The following is an 18,937-nucleotide window of genomic DNA, read 5'->3' as shown; positions in this document are numbered from 1 at the left end:
CTCCGAATGTGCGCTCCACTATGCTCCGGGTTGCAATATGGGCTGTGTTGTATCTTACCTCGGAAGGCGTGATGGGGTTCCGAAATTGGCGTCATCATGTGGGTGCTCAGAGGGTAGGCACTGTCCCCTGGTGAGGAGGTGATGGGTATCATTAGTGGGGTAGTGACATTACTCTGCATCTGACATGCATGCATGTGCAGTGGCATTCATACTCACCAAGCAGCCATGTATCGCCATGCCGCCCAGCTTCTAGGTCCCGGTTTAGGGTAGACATTCGGTAAATGAAGCTGTCGTGGGTGGACCCTGGATAGTTGGCATATACTGAGGTGATGATCCCCTTGGCATTACATACTACCTGCATGTTGATGGAATGCCAGTGCTTGCGGTTCCTATAGATGTGCTCAGATGCCCTGGGGGGACGTAGTGCCACATGGGTGCAGTCAATTGCACCTAGCACTTTGGGGAATTGTGCCACACCGTAGAAATCCAGGGCGGCAGCCTGCCTTTCTGCAGGTGTCCTGGGCAGGTATATGTGCCTGCGGACTGATGGGCGTGCAGTGATGATGTTCAAGACCTGGTGTCGGCAGCGTGACTGCATGGCCTGTAACACCCCACCCACTATGGCACTTGTCCGCTGAAATGATCCAGTGGCCAAGAAGTGCAGTACATTAAGGACCTTCTCCAGGGGGCCGAGTGCTTGGGAGCACAGGGTGGGTGATGTGAGGTCATCCTCTCACTCACTGACCAGGTCCAGTATTATGTGTGGTGGAAACCTGTACCTCCCATACACCTGGTCATCAGGCATCCCAAAAAGGCTGGTTCTGGGAGTGAAAATTCAGGCCCTCACTATCCTCCTCCTCCTCCTCCTCCTTTGGTAATCCACGGCCACTGCTGCTAGGAACGGTATATTCATCCTGGCGTCTGAGCTTGTCTGTTGCTTGCGCGCACTTTTATGCTGCGCGGGTCGACGTACGCCTGATTCATGCTGGCGTATGTGTTTCAGGATTGGACCATTTATTTTTCGGCCCACCCCTGGAATACACGTACCCCACTTTCACAGGCCCAGTCCCGTGTGGAACTTCACGCGCACACCGAAATACACGTTCCCAGGGCAATCGCGTGTGGAACTTCCCGCGAACCCCGTAATACACGTAGCCCGCGTGTGGAAGTTCACGCGGACCCATAATACACATACCCTGATGGTATCGCATGTGAGATTACCCGCGCACCCCAGGAATACACGTACCCAGGCAAATCGCACGACTGGGGGGTGGGGGTGCTGGGAGACATGAGTGGGGGCCTGGTGGAGGGTGCCCTGCACTGCTGGGGGGTGGGGGTGCAGGGGGACATGAGTGGGGGCCTGGTGGAGGGTGCCCTTGCACTGCTGGGGGTGGGAGACATGAGTTGGACATGAGTGGGGGCCTGGTGGAGGGTGCCTTGCACTGCTGGGGGGTGGGGGTGATGGGAGACATGAGTGGGGGCCTGGTGGAGGGTGCCCCTGGATGCTGGGGGGTGGGGGTGCAGGGGGACATGAGTGGGGGCCTGGTGGAGGTTGCCCTGCACTGCTGGGGGGTGGGGGTGATGGGAGACATGAGTGGGGGCCTGGTGGAGGGTGCCCCTGGATGCTGGGGGGTGGGGGTGCAGGGGGACATAAGTGGGGGCCTGGTGGAGGGTGCCCTGCACTGCTGGGGGTGGGGGTGATGGGAGTCATGAGTGGGGGCCTGGTGGAGGGTGCCCCTGGATGCTGAGGGGTGGGGGTGCAGGGGGACATGAGTGGGGGCCTGGTGGAGGGTGCCCCTGGATGCTGGTGGGTGGGGGTGCAGGGGGACATGAGTGGGGGCCTGGTGGAGTGTGCCCTGCACTGCTGGGGGGTGGAGGTGATGGGAGACATGAGTGGGGGCCTGGTGGAGGGTGCCCCTGGATGCTGGGGGGTGGGGGTGCAGGGGAACATGAGTGGGGGCCTGGTGGAGGGTGCCCCTGGATGCTGGGGGGTGGGGGTGCAGGGGGACATGAGTGGGGGCCTGGTGGAGGGTGCCCTGCACTGCGGTGGGTGGGGGTGATGGGAGACATGAGTGGGGGCCTGGTGGAGGGTGCCCTGCACTGCTGGGGGGTGGGGGTGATGGGAGACATGAGTGGGAGCCTGGTGGAGGGTGCACCTGACTGCTGTGGGGTGGGGGTGATGGGAGACATGAGTTGGACATGAGTGGGGGCCTGGTGGAGGGTGCCCTGCACTGCTGGTTTGGTGGGGGTGGTGGTAGACATGAGTTCGACAAGAGTGGGGGCCTTGTGGAGGGTGCCCTGCACTGCTGGGGGTGGGTGTGATGGGAGACGCGAGTGGGGGCCTGGTGGAGGGTGCCGCTGACTGGTGGGGGTGCAGGGAGACATGAGTGGGGGCCTGGTGGACGGTGCCCCTGCACTGCTGGGGGGTGGGGTGATGGGAGAAATGAGTGGGGGCCTGGTGGAGGGTGCCCCTGTACTGCTGGGGAGTGGGGTGCAGGGGGACATGCGTGGGAGCCTGGTGGAGGGTGCCCTGCACTGCTGGGGGGTGGGGGTGATGGGAAACATGAGTGGGGGCCTGGTGGAGGGTGCCCCTGGATGCTGTTGGGTGGGGGTGCAGGGGGGCATGAGTGGGGGCCTGGTAGAGGGTGCCCCTGGATGCTGGGGGTGGTGGGAGACATGAGTGGGGGCCTGGTTGTCATGATCTCTACTTCCAAAAGGTCAGGGTTTTCCCAACTCCCTTGGAAGCAGACCCATAACCCCGGTTCCGAGTGCCAGCCAGTCCCAATTGGGACCTTTTGGATCCTGTCCTGGCGCCAGTGGCACCAGGCTCATAAAGATGCCCAGTCCCAGCGCTGGAAGCGCCGGGCTCATAATGCTTGGTTGGACTTACCTGCAGCAGAGCATGCTGCTTACTTACCTGCCAGTTGAACCCCTGATCCTCTTCTGTTTGGGACTACTTTTCCTGTTGGGTGGGGCAGGAGCCACTCCCTAGGTTCAGAACACTGGAACTCTTCTGGAAAGCAGGAACTCTTTTCTTACCTAGGCGTGGCTGTGGAAGGAGACACCTAAGCACTACAGGAGGCTATTTAAACCACACCCGATGGATGAATCTTGCTTTGCGTTATTCTGCATCCTCTGCAGCAGAACGCTCATCGTGTCTTCTGCATCTGATCCTGGGCCTAAGGAAAAAGGCTTACCATCCTGAATCCAGTCTTCAGCAACACCTATAAAGACAAGAAAGAACAGGTTAGCATTACGGTCTTCAGTGACAGCTCTTCACTTACCTGGTCCATCGGCTGTCACCAACGCCTCGCGGTGCATTCCGGCATCTGAAGGACAAAGGCTTACCTACTCTTCGTGCGCTCCGGAGGCCTTCGGCGCTGCATCCCGCATCTGAAAGACAAAACAAGGTGCGTTTAAAGACATTGGGGAACTTTAATACTCACGTGCCATTACTCCTTTCCACATCTAACCCAGTGGGTATTCCGGCACCCGGCAGCCGCTCCGAACTTGTACCTGCAAAATAAAAAGACTGTTAGAGCGCATCGTGAAGCAGGCAACAAGCGCTTACTTACGTGCTTCCAGGCGCTTCTATTCATCACACGGGCTCCATCTTCAACTCACTTCAGCCCGTCATCTGCCATCGCCGGAACCCTGCAAAACAAGAAACATCATTACTAAAGACTTTAAAGACATTAGAGTTACGCGAAACTTACCGTTCGTGCAGTAAACGACGGACAGCAGTCCTCTGAAGTCAAGAGGCCTGCTCCCCTTATCCAGTGAAGAAACTGGTTACAGCACCCTGCCCCGAGGCAGATGGAGAGCACGGCGTTCACTTACCTAAGGTGAGAGCGTTAACCTTTGGGGTTCTACAGGAGAAGAGAAAGTGAAGAAGAGAGAGACATTCAATAACCCAGTTACTTAATCCCATATTTTCTATCTGCAGACATCTCACCCTTCAAGTCAGACATACAGTGCACAGAGGTCCAGCCCAAAGAGCCAGCCGTGTGTTGCACATCACCTTTGAAGATACGGTATACGCCCAGTCAAGACCGGCGCCTCTGCGGGAATCAGGTGAGCGTTACACTGGTGGAGGGTGCCCCTGCACTGCTGGGGGGTGGGGGTGGTGGGAGACATGAGTTGGACATGAGTGGGGGCCTGGTGGAGGGTGCCCTGCACTGCTGGGGGTGGGGGTGATGGGAGACATGAGTGGGGCCCTGGTGGAGGGTGCCCCCGGATGCTGGGGGTGCTGGGAGACATGTGTTGGTGATCAGAAGTGCAAGGCGACATGTGGGTTGGCTGGGGGGCATGGCCATGGTGGATGGGTTGCCTGTGGGACATGAGCAGGGGTGCAGGGTAGTCCCCTGTGGTGTGGGCTGCCTGCAGGGGCCGTGGAGGGTGTAGAGGGAACACCTGGGAGGACCCACAAGGCCAAATCACGTGTAGCATTCCCCGGCACCACTGAAATACACGTACCCTGCTGGAATTGCGTGTGAATCTTCCCGCGCACCTCGGAATACACGTACCCTGCTGAAATTGCGTGTGGGACTTCCCGAGCACCCAGAAGTACACGTACCCAGGCCAATCGCGTGTGGAACTTCCCGCGCATCCCGAAACACACGTACCCAGGCTAATCGTGTGTGGAACTTCCCGCGCACCCCGAAGTACACGTACCCAGGCTAATCGCGTGTGGAACTTCCCGCACACCCAGAAACACACGCACACGCTATTTTTCACACAGAGGGTGTCCGTGTTTGTCGGTACCCCTTTGCACCTCATCTGTCCTAGAGGGCCACTGTATGGACCATTCATCATGGCTGTATATGGGTGCTTTTTGTTAGCGCACATTTTGGCGCACTTTTGTTTCAGGCGCAGGGACGCTACCGCCTGCTTTCTTGTGGCGTACTTGTTTGGACCTGTGCACGTCTTTCACCCTGCGCTGGTTTGCCCTATTCGATTCCATGAATACGGGTTGTAGGCGAGCGTGTGGGCGTTCCGCGCACTTGCCTCCTGTACTTCCCCCCGTGACGCCCATATTTTCACGCGTTGTTCCCCATTCCGAGTGTTACGCCCCGTGTTCCGCCTACTTTTGTGATGTGCGCCGCGCTATGTGCGATTTCGCAGTGCCCGTGGCGCACGCTGTTGGATGACCTGTGCGCCAGCGTGCGCGGCGCACTTTTTCAGCGCACATCCAATGTTTTTCTCACGCACGGACTTCCATGAATCGATGTGCGCTGGTTTCCCTGCGATTTTCGCACTTGCACTGCGATTCGCACGTTTTGGCACCTCTGCGCGGGAATTTTCGGCGCACATTAATTCCATGAATCGACACCTAAATAGTTTGGCGACTGGAGAAGTGTTGTGGGCTTGAAAGATGCCAGGCGTAGAAAATGATTTGTGCAGCTTCTGTAAGGAGAAGGATGTGGTGGAAACCCTTTGCCATAGGGTAACTGTTTGTGAGGCACTGAAAGATACGAGACAAATCTACCTGGCACAGTACAATATGAGTGAAAGTATTTTAAGCCCAAATGAGTGGTGGAATTGGGTTATTATGGGAGAAAAGACTGGTTTAATAATTGTGGTCTTGAAATCTATTGAAAGAGTGTTAAAGTTGAAGATGGAACTAAACAGGGAAGAGAGGGGCTAATCTCTCAGATTGTTTGGGGTTTTTGGAGAAAATTGTTTCCTGGAAAAAAATGATGGATGCTATATCATTTGGTTGTAGCTCTTTTGTTCTTTTTATCTGTCTGAAGAGAAAGCATAGGCTAAAGGACTTTTCATTGGATATATCCTGTTCTTATTTGTTTTTTGATGTGGATGTAATAATGTTAAAGGTTTTTTTTATTTTCCTGAAACCAATAAAACATAAAAAATAAATTAAATAAAAAGCTTTCTCCAAGCATATCGAAAAACAAGCCCTGAAAAGTCACTTGAAAGGGGCATTTTGCAAGCACACAACTTGGACACAAGTTAATTAGAAGGGTTGGAAAATGTAGGCTTTGTCACCTTTGCGTTTTTTGAGTGAGGCTTGCCAGTGCTTGGGTTTAGGAAGGTTTATATATGTCCTTAGGTTTGCAGAACGGGAGCAGTATGAGTTCAGGGACTAACATACATTCCCACGAAGCAATTCTAGAATAAGGCATGTTTTTTTTTGGGGTTTTTTTTCTTTTTAATTTGTTTGGTTGATACAATCAACCTTTCAAATATTCACAACATACAAAATTACAATACAATAAAAGTGACCTTAAAATTATCTTTCGTAAGTAAAAAAAAGTAAAAATAAAAGTAAAAAAAAGGACTATAATGGATTTTACAAATAAAATTAAGCGAGAAAACAAAGAACACAATTAATGGCCTCAGCAATGTACAATTGGATTTAACTTTGACAAAACTCTTCAGATAACAACAGTTCTTAAATCTGGTTAGTAACACTTATCAGGAAACAAAGCATCCAAAAATTGTACAGTGGCTATCTTTATGGATAGCTAAGATGTTGAGAAAATGCATTGCCACATGTCCTTTTGTATGTACATATTTTGTTCTTCAAAAAAGTGCTTACAATGCATCTTGCGAATAGCTTTCAGTTGAGGACAAACCACACAATGTTCCAATGTCTCTTTTTGATCAAGTACTTTACAAAATCAACAATAATTGTCAATCTTTGGAATTAGGTTTCTGCGGGATAAAACGTCTAAAGTTGGCCATAGGTTAACATGCTCCTTTCATGACTATGTTACCCTGGCCAATGCTCCTTGTCAGGTCAGTTTGTTTGAAACACGTTCCCACGCTTTAATACGCATTCGAACGACTCCAGCTGCGGGCTCCTAGGAAGCACGTTGTCAGTTTAAGGTTAAGCTCCCCCACAAGTGCTGGATCTTGTGATTAACTGCATTGTGTCATTTAAGGTCTCCATCAACAGAAGAACACTTCAACCAGCATTTGTTTGGAGTTCTGCTGGATGACTAATACCGAACCAGGCCTCGCAAATTCTTAAAATACCATTGGTCCTGTCTGTGGCACTAACTAGCTACTTAGTTTACATACTAGATCGAATAAATAAAATACATAAATAAAGTAGTCGGCCCATTGTAAGGCAAAAAGTCCCACAATTCAAAAAAAAAACAGTTTGCTTTAAATTTGATGCCCAATAGAAAATGCTATGCCAGAGTCCGAAAAAGTAACCAAGTTGGCTGCAGCAACGGAAGCCAGTCTAGCCACGCAACTCCACTTAACATGTTTGCATGAGAAGTGCGGTTATGTAGCTGGACTGGACTGAGTTGCTGCAGCCAGACTGGTTACGCTTTAGACCTCTGGCATGGCATTTTGTACTGGGCATCATGGTGAAAGGAAACACAATGTCATGTTTTCTAAGACATTGATGCCCAGTATAAAATGCCAAATGTAACCAGACTGGATGAAGCAATGCAGTCCAGGCTCGCCATATCACAGAGGCCTCTCATGAACATGGTGTGCAGCGCTCACTATGCTGGTAAGTGCGTTCCTGATTTATGTGGGCCCACTCACTGTGCTGATTTGCGGGATAGGGGGCAGGCGGTACATTGTTCACGCATTCATACACATTCACTCATGCACCCAAACACATAGTAACAGCATTCCTAACTCTTTCAGCCATATATGCTCTCATTCACACATGTCATTTATGTGCGCACACAATCATACACATATTTTGTTCTTGCCTGCAGCCCCGGTCCAGAATCTGCTCTGCCGCTTTTCTGGAGGCTCCAGATTCCGTGCAACATGAAGAGGAAGCAGAGAGCGCTTGGAAGCATCCCCTGGAAGCTCTGAATGAGGGCGAGGCACAGGGACGCCACCCCCTACGCGCACTCAGAGCTGCAGTATCCCCAGTCTTTACCCCCAATGGGCCATGCAAGACTAGGAAAGCAAAACACCCTCGGCCTTCCATGGCCCATTAAGCATACGCGAGTATGACATTATCCTTTGAAGGTTCAAGCCAGGCAAGGAGCACTCCCTCAGCTGCTTGTTGCAGTTGAGGGAGTGCTTAGTGCGAACACTGGGCTGGCGTCAGGGTATTTGCTATATACTGAAAAGAACATTTCTTGTCAATAAATAGCAAATTGCTCGCCATGACAATGGAAAATTGTCCTCGAACCGTCCTAAAATCTCTTCTACTATGCAAGTGGGAGAGGGCATCCATGGGATTTTGATCCATTTCGGTAGACGGTGTCCGTTTCATGTATAAACCCTCCTTAATGACCAGTTCTTTTTTCTTGTACTGTTTCATTCGAGGTCCATGGAAACATACCAGGATTGGCCCAATCTTGGCCTTCAGAACCCTCACTGACCCATACTATAGTCCCCTCTCTCCACCAGAACTACCCATGTTTCACACTGGACAGCCTGTTCGATCCCCACATATTTTCAAATTGCTATAGAGCTGGTCCGTTCTAAGCTCTGTGTGTAGTCACAAAATATTGCTAGTAATGGACCAAACGAATTTCCACTGAAAAAAGAAATGGTTTCTTCGCTCCTATTTGCGATCATACAGCTAGAAAGCGAAACTTCAGGAGTAGAAATGCGGCAATAAACAAATGTGCACGCACCTTCACTGTGTAGTTAAAATACTTTGCTGTCCTCTGAAAGCGCTGGTAACCTTCCGTCTCCTCTGTGGCGGCTGTGAGCACAAGAAGCTTCTCTGAAAGAAAGAGAAACACCAGGTTAAGGAAGACTGACTTGGGGAAGGCGGGCATGAACATGTTATGGAATGCTACGGAGTCTACTGAAGGCCAGCAAAGACCCACGTGCTTGGAAAACATCTTAATGGTATTTGGACATAGATTGCTTAGGTTATATAGGTGTGAAGAATGCGGACGAGGCACTATTCTGTTAATACCGCGTAAGTAGTAGCTGTCCATGTAGTGCATACACAGAGTAATCCAAGGATGGGAGCATGTGAAACTTTCAGGAAAAGAGTGAAAAGCAAAAACAAGAAGGAAAATGGCCATCATGGCAGAAACCTTAGTCGAAAAACACAATTGAACAGTGTTGTTCTTCAGCGAGCAAGCAGTATCAAATCCCAGGTTCAAAAGGTACATGTCCTCAACTGATCCTAGGGAGAGGCAGGGACTTGCGATATAAAATCGTAACAATACATTCTCTCTTGCACTCACACCGATCTCCCTGACTGGTGCCACATTACAGGGATCCCAGTAGGAGAGTGGCAAAACTTCCCTATACCCTGCACAAGATTAAACAAATGTATACATGCAAAACACTGTATCCATCAAGGTTTGCTCCGTTTTTTTTTTATTTTATTTAATATTTATATTGCGCCGGTAGCTCTCGAGCCTCGGGGCGCAAAAACAAGGACACGAGAACGGACGGAACAGATAGTGATTAGACAGAGCAGACGGGACAGTCACATAGAATTAAGCTAACTGAGGCATATGCCGTGATGGCCGTTTATTTGAAGATATGGGTTTTTACCTGTTTGCGAAAACGCGAGTAGTTGGTTTCCAGTCTAAGGTGGTCTGGTAGGTTGTTCCAAAGGTTGGCTGCAAGGGTTGGAAAGGCTCTACCTAAGCCACTTTTGAGTTTGTGAGGTGACGTAGCAATTTTAACAAGTTGGGATGATCTCAGTGTTCTATTAGGAACGTATGGTTTGATCCTAGTTTTTAAGTAGGTTGGTGCCTTTCCGTAGATGCATCTGTGAACGATGGTTAAGGTTTTGAAATGCACCCTATCTTCGATTTTCAGCCAATGAAGCTCTCTTCTGGAGTTGCTGATATGTTCTGTTTTAGTTTTGAGCTTGACAATTCTTACCGCGTTGTTCTGTACAATTTGGTAGCTTTGTAGGCATTGCTTGGAGGCACCCAGGACTAGAGCGTTGCCATAGTCAAGGCGCGATAAGATGGTGGCTCTTGCTATGGTCGCACAATTTTCCTCGGATATGAAAGGTCTGATGGCTTCTTTTATTCGGAGGTGGTAGGCACAGTTTTTTTTGATGAACTGTACTTGGGCATCCGCACCCAACGATGCTTCTAGCAGCATACCTAGGGTTTTAACCTTGCTTAGGACCGGAATGGGGGTATCTTTAATGTGGAAGGATGTGTAGGATGCGGGTAGCTTAGCACGAGCAGAGGATGAGCCGAAAATCATGAGTTCCGTTTTTTTTCCGTTTAGGCACTTCCAATTGGTGTCCATCCATTGCTCCACGTGGTTGTATATCGTGGTAAGTTGCTCGCTATCTTTCTGATAATTGCCACTTAGTTCGAATACAAGCTGTGTGTCGTCAGCATAGTTAGTGAAATAGGTATTTATGTGGTCTAGAACAAGGCATAGGTATTTTAAGTAAAGAATGAACAGTAGGGGTGACATACTGGCTCCTTGGGGAACTCCACAGAGGATTTCTTTTTCAAGGGAGAACTTGTCCCCCCAGTGCACTCTGGATATTCTGTTTTTTAGAAAGGACATTATCCATCTGATGGCTTCATCAGAGCAGTTGGTGGTCTTTTTTAGCGCGTTCTGGAGTAGGTTATGGTCGAGGAGATCAAATGCGGCGCTGAGGTCGAGTAGAACGAGGAGGCCTGTCTTACCCTTGTCAATAATACCGAGCATTTTGGTCTGCAGATCTAACATGGCCGTCTCGGTACTGTGTGCGGGGCGAAAACCAGACTGCTGTGGGTGGAGGGAATTAGATTCCTCTACGTGTGCCTGGAGCTGCATGGTGGCGATCTTATCCATGATTTTGAGGATGAAGTTGCAGTTTGTTATGGGTCTGAGATTATTCGGATCGCGTTGGTCGAGATTGGGTTTTTTTACCAGAGGGGTTACTGTGACTTTTTTGATGTCATTAGGGACTTCCTGATCTCTAAAAGAGGCATTAATGATCTTTGTCAGGATGGGGGCGAAAATGTCTATGTTGTCCAATATTATCTTAGGTGGAATGATATTCTCTGCACAGGTAGTGGGTTTCATGGTCGCCAGTACTTTGATCATTTCGCTGTTGTTGATCTCTGTGAACTTGAAAGTTCCAATACCTGCTGTTGCAGTCTCAGCTGGCAGAGTAACTGTCGTTTTTTTGTTGGTCAGGGAATATATGATGGCGTCCCTGGCTTTTGAAATTTTGTTGAAGAAGGCGATCTGGGTGGCATCGCATTCTTCTTGAGAGGGTAGGAAAGGAGGGGTAATGGCTTTGGGTTTTTCTATGGATTTGAGGATATTGAATAGTTTGCTGGTGGAATTGGTGGCTGTAGAAATCTGTTCGTTATAGAAGTTTTTTTTGGCCTCGGTTATCATATGTTTATATATTATTTCGCTTTCCTTCCAGCGGGCTTTATTGGCTGATGAAGGATTTTTTAGCCATACATTTTCTCTGTTTCGTTTGTCCTTTTTTTGTTCTGCAAGTTCTTTGGAGAACCATTGTGGTTTTTTTTGGGTGGGTCTAGTTGATTTAGTTTGAAGGGGGGCAATTTGGTCCGTGAGTTTCTCGAGGTGACTAAGTAGATTTGCTAACGTTGTTTCGCAGGAGTCATTCTCGGTTTGGTTTTTATCCACCTCAGCTAGGCATTGTATGAGGTGGTTCCTATCAATGTTTTTGTAGTTACGGTGTGTCGAGAGGGTCGGGCAGTTAGGGGTTTTGGGTTTGGGAAGAGGCAGGGTGATGTGGAAGGATATGCTATGATGGTCTGACCAAATGCAGGGTTCAGTCTTAAACTCTCGGGTTTCGAGGTTGTTAGAGACGACCCAGTCAAGAAGATGGCCGTTGTCCATTGTGGGCTCTTGGTTGTTGATCTCAAAGTCAATGTTGTTTAGGGATCTTTGAAGTTTACTAGCTTCTTTGTCTTTTGTATCGCCAAACCAGCGGTTAAAGTCGCCCATGACTAGTGTGGCTGTGTTGGGTCCTTTAAGCATATTGAGTTGATGCGTTATTTCGTCGTTGAATTCTGGGGTGGACGTTGGGGGCCTGTATAGGACAATCAAGTTTAAACTACTGTTAGCCGTGGGGGTGTGTTTGAGGTGCAGTATTTCACAGCCTGTACATGCTATGCTGCTGGGAAACATATGTATAGAGTCTCTTGCGATGACTGCTACACCACCCCCCTGGCCTTCTTCTCTGTTTGAGTAGAAGATGGAGTAGCCTTCCGGGACTGCGATGTCGCAGGTGGGGCCGATAGGGTCCTTGAGCCAGGTTTCAGTTATGCAGAAGGAACAAGTTACTTACCTGTAACTGTTGTTCTCCAGCATGGGTCTGGCATGGATTCATATGCTCATGAATATTCCCCATCGTCAGGCTGGGAATCCTCGGTAAAGAAAAAACCAGTATCAGTTTCGTTTCTGATCTGTCTTTCGTAGTAATAACCAATCACTGGTCTCTGCGTCATACTGACCACAGCCAATGACTGCCCTCTACCTAAGCACCGCCTCCGGCAGCCATCTTCAGATATTTGGAAGCACGTGAAGTGGCAGTATGACCAAGTGAAGAGCCGCAGAGGGGTAGGCGGGAGGGATCGCATGTGAATCCATGCCAGACCCATGCTGGAGAACAACAGTTACAGGTAAGTAACTTGTTCCTTCTCCAGCATGGGGTCTGGCATGGATTCACATGCTCATGAATAAAGAATACATAGCAGTACACACATGCACAACCACGGGAGGTGGCAAAGGCTCAACATTAAGCATCACATCAACTCAACATTAAGCATCTTACCTCCTCACCAGGCTCACCTCAGGCGAACAGGTTGCGCAGCACTGCTTGGCCGACCCTGGACTCCTCCCTGGAATCCCGGTCGACGCAGTAGAATTTCGTGAAGGTGTGCGTCGACCTCCACGTAGCAGCCCTGCATATGTCCAGCAGGGGCACACCAGATAGGAACGCCGTGGTAGCTGCGATCGCTCTGGTGGAATGGGCTCTCGGACGGCCAGGCAGCGGTCGGTTTGCCAACCGGTGACAGTACATGATACAGCCGGAGAGCCATCTGGAGATGGAAGCCTTCGAGAGAGCCTTCCCCTGATTGACAGGTCCAAAGTTCACAAAGAGTTGTGACGTCTTCCGAAAACCCTTCGTGCGGTCCACGTAGAACTTCAGCGCTCTAGCTACATCCAGCGAGTGCAAAGTCCTCTCAGCCGGCGACGAAGGCGACGGGAAGAACACAGGTAACACCAAGGGTTCGTTGAGATGGAAGTCTGACGGTACCTTGGGCATGAAGGAGGGGTGCGTCCTGAGCACTACCCTCGTGTCGTGGAAAGTCAAGTACGGGGCCTTGCAGGAAAGGGCCTGGATCTCTCCCACTCGTCGTGTGGAGGTGATGGCCACAAGAAAAGCTGTTTTCCACGATAGAAACTTCAACGGGGCCGAGTGCAGACGCTCGAACGGAGGTCCCATGAGCTTGGTCAGCACCACGTTGAGCTCCCACGCCGGGGCCGGAGCCTTCACCGGCGGGAACGATCTGAACAGTCCCTTCATGAACTCTTTCACCAGACGATGAGACCACAAGGACGTCCGCCCCGTGGTTCTGGTGTATCGGGAGATCGCAGCAAGATGAATCTTGATGGACGCGTGTGCCAGACCAGCCTTGGCCAGCGTCAGCAGGTACGGCAGTACCTGGGGAGCCGTAATCCGTAGAGGGTTAATCTTCTGTGCGTGGCACCAGACAGAGAACCTCTTCCATTTGTGTCCGTAGCATTTAAGAGTCGAGGACGCCCTGGCCTTTGCAAGAACCTCTCTGCAATCGGCCGGTATGTCGTATCCTCCAAACTCTAGCGCTGCAGGAGCCAGGCCTGCAAGTTCAGCGACTTCGGGTCGTGGTGGAGGATGGCGCCTCCTACCCTGGAGAGTAGATCCGCGTCCGCCGGCAGCTTGATCGGCGGGGACGCTGACAAGTCCAGAAGGTCCGGGAACCATATCTGCCTCGGCCACGCAGGTGCGACGAGGATCATCCTGCACCGTGACCTCTTGAGCTGGTTGACGAGCCGGATTAGCAGAGGCAATGGAGGGAACGCGTAGAGGAACAGGCCCTCCCAGGGGAACGAGAAAGCATCGCCCATGCTCCTCGTCTGGGGAAACCTGCTGGCGAACCTCCGGCACTTGGTGTTCGTCGCCGTCGCGAACAGGTCGATCTGGGGTGTGCCCCACCGTCGGAAGAGGCGATCCACCAGATCCTGCCGTAGTTCCCACTCGTGGCACGAGCGCAGCTCCCTGCTGAGTGAGTCGGCGATGGTGTTTTTTATCCCTGCCAGATGAAACGGCACCAGAAACATCCCTTGGGCGACGGCCCAATGCCACAGGTCCTGCGCCTCCTTGGACAGCGCTGGGGACCTGGTTCCGCCCTGTTTCCTGATGTAAAACATGGTGGTGGTGTTGTCGGTGAAGATCCTCACCACCTTGCCCTTGAGGGACGGAAGGAAGGACCTGAGGGCCCAAAACACTGCACGGAGCTCCAGGACGTTGATATGCAGGGACTTCTCCGTCGGGAGCCAGAGTCCCCTTGCGTGCAGATTTTCGGTGTGCGCTCCCCACCCTTCCAGGGAGGCATCCGTGGTCACAGTCTCCTGGTGGTCTGGGGTCTGGAAGTCCATGCCCGCCGTCAGATGCGCGCGGGTGCCCCACCACCGTATCGCTCGTCGGAAACTCTCGTCGAGCTTGATCCTTTCCTCGAAGCTGCCCGTCGTCTGGATCCAGCGCGCATCCAGGAATTCTTGCAACGGGCGCATCCGGAGCCTGCACATGGGAATGAGGTAGATGCAGGAAGACATCATCCCGAGGAGGGACTTGATGGACCTCACTTTGGCCGCGTCGGCCACCAACATCCGTTGCACCTTGCCCAAGATGGTCCTGGTCCTCTCCTCCGACGGGGAGGCCAGAAGAGACACTGTGTCGAGCCTCGCTCCCAGAAACAGTGCGACTTGCGCGGGCACCAGGTGGGATTTGGCGTAGTTCACGGAGAATCCCAGGTCCGTGAGGAGTTGGACGGTCCTTGCCGTGTGGACCACGGCGAGCTCCCTCGTCTTGGCGCGGATGAGCCAGTCGTCCAGGTAGGGGTAGACGTGGATCCCCTCGCGGCGCAGCTGCGCCGCCACCGGTGCGAGGCACTTGGTGAATACCCTGGGTGCCGACCGTAGTCCGAAGGGAAGGGCTTTGAACTGGTAATGACGCCCTTGGACCACGAATCTGAGGAATTCTCGGTGCCCCTTTAGGATGGGAATGTGGAAGTAGGCATCCTCCAAATCCAACGACGATAGGAAGTCTCCTTCCTCCAGCTGACCCAGGACGTGCTGGAGGGTGACCATCCGGAACTTCTGCGCCTTGATGAACTTGTTCAGACGACGCAGGTCTAGAATGGGGCGCCATCCTCCCGTCTTCTTCTTCACGAGGAAGTATCTCGAGTAGACTCCGGAGCCCCGAAGCCTCTTTGGGACGAGTTCGATGGCGCCCTTTCTGAGCATCGCCTTTACCTCCAGGAGAAGTTGAGGGACGTGAAGTTCCTTCCTGGCCACGGGGGGGACGCGCGGGCACCTTCTTAGAAACTCGAGCGCGTGGCCCCGGGCCAGGGCGTCCAGCACCCAACGGTCGGTGGAGATGGACTCCCACACGCTGACGAAGCCCGCCAGCCGGCCTCCCACCGGGGTGCTTCGGTGGGGGCCCGACCCCACGGCCGGTTCAATCCTGCTTGGACGCGGCCTTGCCGCCTTGACCTCCTTGGCGACGACGGCGGGGTCCGCTAGACTTGCCTCGTCCTCTGTAGGCCTCTTGCGACGACGAGCGGGCCGCTTGACGGTAGGAAGCGAAACCGCCGCCGGAACCTTTGGAGGCGCCCTTGCCTCCGCCGCTCCGAAAGGGCGTCCGTCGTTGCTGCAGGACTCCAAGGGCCCGGGCCGTCTCAGTATCCGCCTTGATGGCCTGAAGGGAATCGTCCACTGTCTTGCCAAACAGGTTGTTCCCGTCGAAGGGCATGTCCAGGACTCTGGTCTGGACGTCCTGCCGGAAGTCCGTAGCTTTGAGCCATCCACGACGTCGAAGGCAAACGCCGTTGCCCAGCTGGCGGAACCCAGTGTCGGCGATGTCCGTCGCCACGGTGATGGCGTGGTCCGAGGCCACCTCACCTTCCTGCAGGATCTCCAGGGCCTCCGCCCTCTTGTCGTCCGGCAGAAAATCCAGCAGGGGAGCTATCTTGTACCAGAGCTCCCTGTCGTAGCGGGCCACGATAGCCAAGGCGTTGGCCGCTTTAATCGTCGTCGCTGCCGACGAGATGACTCTACGTCCCATAGCATCCAATTTCTTTCCCTCGCCGTCCGGCGGGGAAGTCGATGTGGAGGCCGCACCCCCCCCCCGCTTTCTTCCTGGCTGCCGCGGAGACGACGGAATCCGGGGTAGGCTGCGCCCGGAGGCATAGGGGGGCCGTGTCAGGGACCCGGTACTTCTTCTCGTACCGGTCTCTTCTAGCTGGCGTCGTGGAAGGGTTCTTGAGGAGGGAAAGGCCCTCATCCCAAATGTCGTCCAACAGAGGCACTGCGAGGACCGTCTTCCTCGCGCCGCTGATAAAGGAAGCCTTCCTTTTTCTTCTCCTCAGGGCAGAGTTGGAAAAGCTCGGAAGCCCTGGAGATCATGGAGTGGAAAGATCCGATCTCGTCGGGCGGAGAAGCCCTGGTGGGAGGCGACGACGGAATATCCTCGTCGTATGCCTCGTCGTCCGTACCCGTCGCTGCCGTGTCAGTCCCCGTATCATCCCCTCGGGTGGACGGGGAGGAGGGCTGGACGGGGCGCGACGGTTGAAAAGGAGGTGGTGGATGGATCCTTCTTTTCTTGGTAGGGGGAACACCAGAAGGTCCCGGTTCTGGATCCCCCGACGGGAGAGGTTCCTCCGTCGGTAACGGTAGCCTCGTCCTTATCTCGGAGCATAAGGACTGTATGGCCAACAAAATGGCCGCCGAGTTGTCTTGCGGCGCTGGCAGAGGGGAATCCGACGGGCGAGCAGGGGCCCCGTCGGTATCCTCGACGATGTCGTCGTCGTCACCTGCGTCGGGGTCCATTCCGACGGGCTGGCCTTGTTCCACGCCTAGGCCGTGGCTTAAGACCTCGATCAGCTCCTCTTCTGAGGTTGAGGCCGAATCTACGACGACGCCCTGCCCCCCCTTCTTTTTCCCCACGGAGGGTTTCACGGGGGTCCTATCGATGGGCACAAAAGAAGACTCCCTCCGAGGAGGCAGGGAGATTCTGGGCCCTGTAGTCGCCACCACTGGTGCAGCCTCCACACGCTGAGCCAGGGCCGCCGCGACCGTTCCGATAGAGGGCTTGGTCGGATTGATCAAGGCCTTCACCACCTTAGGTGCGCTCACCGCCTTATCCTTGAGGGAGGGGGCACTGCCACGCTCCTCCTCTGCCTTAGAGCTCGACCGGGGCCTCTCTAGGAGCTTCGCCGGGTGCTCGGCCTTCCTCTTACCCGACCCAGAGCGTTGGCTCGTGGTTGATGGTGCCGGGGAGGGTGCGCCCTGCCTGGCGCCCGTAGAGCCCGACCGTTCGGCGCTCCCGGTGCCAGCGGACTCGCGGTGCTTGGCCTTATGTTGGGCCCCCGTCGCCGGGGCGCCCTCAAAGGTCTTAGAAGACCGCTCGGATTTCTTCTTCTTCTCGCCAGACGGGCTCTTACCCTCCAGCCAGTTGGCGAGACGTTGATGACGGTCCTTCATGGTCCGTTCCGACATGTTGCCGCAAAACGCACAGTCCTTCTCCACGTGCGTTTTGTCCTCATGACGGCAGTAAAGGCAGAAAGAGTGTTCGTCTACCTTAAAGACGTTCTGCAGCTGGCATCCAGGGCAGACCCTGAACAGTTTTCCGGGCGTCGAGCTTCCCTTCTCCTGGGCCATCTCCGAGACCGGGCCTGAGAAGCTTCTGGAGTCCTCCGAAGTGTAGCTCGACGAAATCTTCACCCTTGAGGGGCACAGACGAATCCGACACGGGTCCCCGTTGATCGGATGTAGGATCGGTGGAGCTTGAGGCTCTTTTGACCGAAAGAATCGAAGTTTTTTGTGAAAAAGCGCGAAAAAATAGCACTAACGCTCGAGAGCAATAGCACGAGGATCCCAACACATGAACGTGCGGTAAAAATCTGAAGATGGCTGCCGGAGGCGGTGCTTAGGTAGAGGGCAGTCATTGGCTGTGGTCAGTATGACGCAGAGACCAGTGATTGGTTATTACTACGAAAGACAGATCAGAAACGAAACTGATACTGGTTTTTTCTTTACCGAGGATTCCCAGCCTGACGACGGGGAATATTCATGAGCATGTGAATCCATGCCAGACCCCATGCTGGAGAAGATGTCTATTTGTTCATTGACAATCCTGTCATGAACACATTGTGCATGTTTATTGAGAGAACGCGTGTTAAGCAAGCATATTTTTAGGTCTAGCTTATTTGAGGGGTGAAACTCGGGACTGTTCCGGGGGGGAACGGTCAATTTTTCTTTCTTGGGGTGCCTTTTGATGGCTGCTTTTTCCTTTGAGTCCTGACTGACTCGGTTAAGGGCAGTTTCTACCGCTTTTTGGACCAGGTTAATGCGCGCAAGCTTACTGAGATCTAACGCGAGCTTGTCGAGGGGGAGCAAACCCATGATTACCTGTGAGGATGTTACACCGGTCTATGGGGAGACGGGCAGCACTTTCCGCCCTGAACGCCGCGGACGGCGAGGACCGGCGCAGACCGGCTTGCCCCTGAAAGCGCCGGCGCTGAAAGCGCCTGACGTATCCAAAAATAGGCAGCAAGTGCTCTTGGGAGCTGTAGTTCCCAGAGCCTGTAGTTCAAAAATAAATGCAGCAGGAAGACAAAATACGAGTGCTTGCTCGTTGCAGAAATGTCAGAAAATACTTTTAAACACACAAAGGTAAATCTAAGTTACAAAGTATTTCTAAAGCTATACGAAATGATTCCCAAAATGTGATTCAGAGTAAATGGCAGCAGGTTTAGAA

At 52.8% G+C, this 18,937-nt stretch overlaps 1 protein-coding gene across 2 annotated transcripts in view; it reads right to left on the bottom strand.

Annotated features, from left to right (window-relative positions):
- The window catches only part of PLOD3 (procollagen-lysine,2-oxoglutarate 5-dioxygenase 3), a 796,608-nt gene that overhangs the window by 640,475 nt on the left and 137,196 nt on the right, over positions 1-18,937 (bottom strand). For both annotated transcript variants that reach the window (XM_069646170.1, XM_069646173.1), the window contains exon 2: positions 8,583-8,674. In XM_069646170.1, coding sequence (XP_069502271.1) covers positions 8,583-8,674 — 92 coding nt within the window. The remainder of the gene's footprint in view (positions 1-8,582; positions 8,675-18,937) is intronic.

This window comes from Ambystoma mexicanum, chromosome 1p (genome assembly GCF_040938575.1).
Source record: "Ambystoma mexicanum isolate Mex_15411 chromosome 1p, UKY_AmexF1_1, whole genome shotgun sequence".
NCBI classification, from domain to species: domain Eukaryota; kingdom Metazoa; phylum Chordata; class Amphibia; order Caudata; family Ambystomatidae; genus Ambystoma; species Ambystoma mexicanum.
Note: the sequence above shows the minus strand (reverse complement) of the source record. Positions and strands in the feature narration are given on the sequence as shown.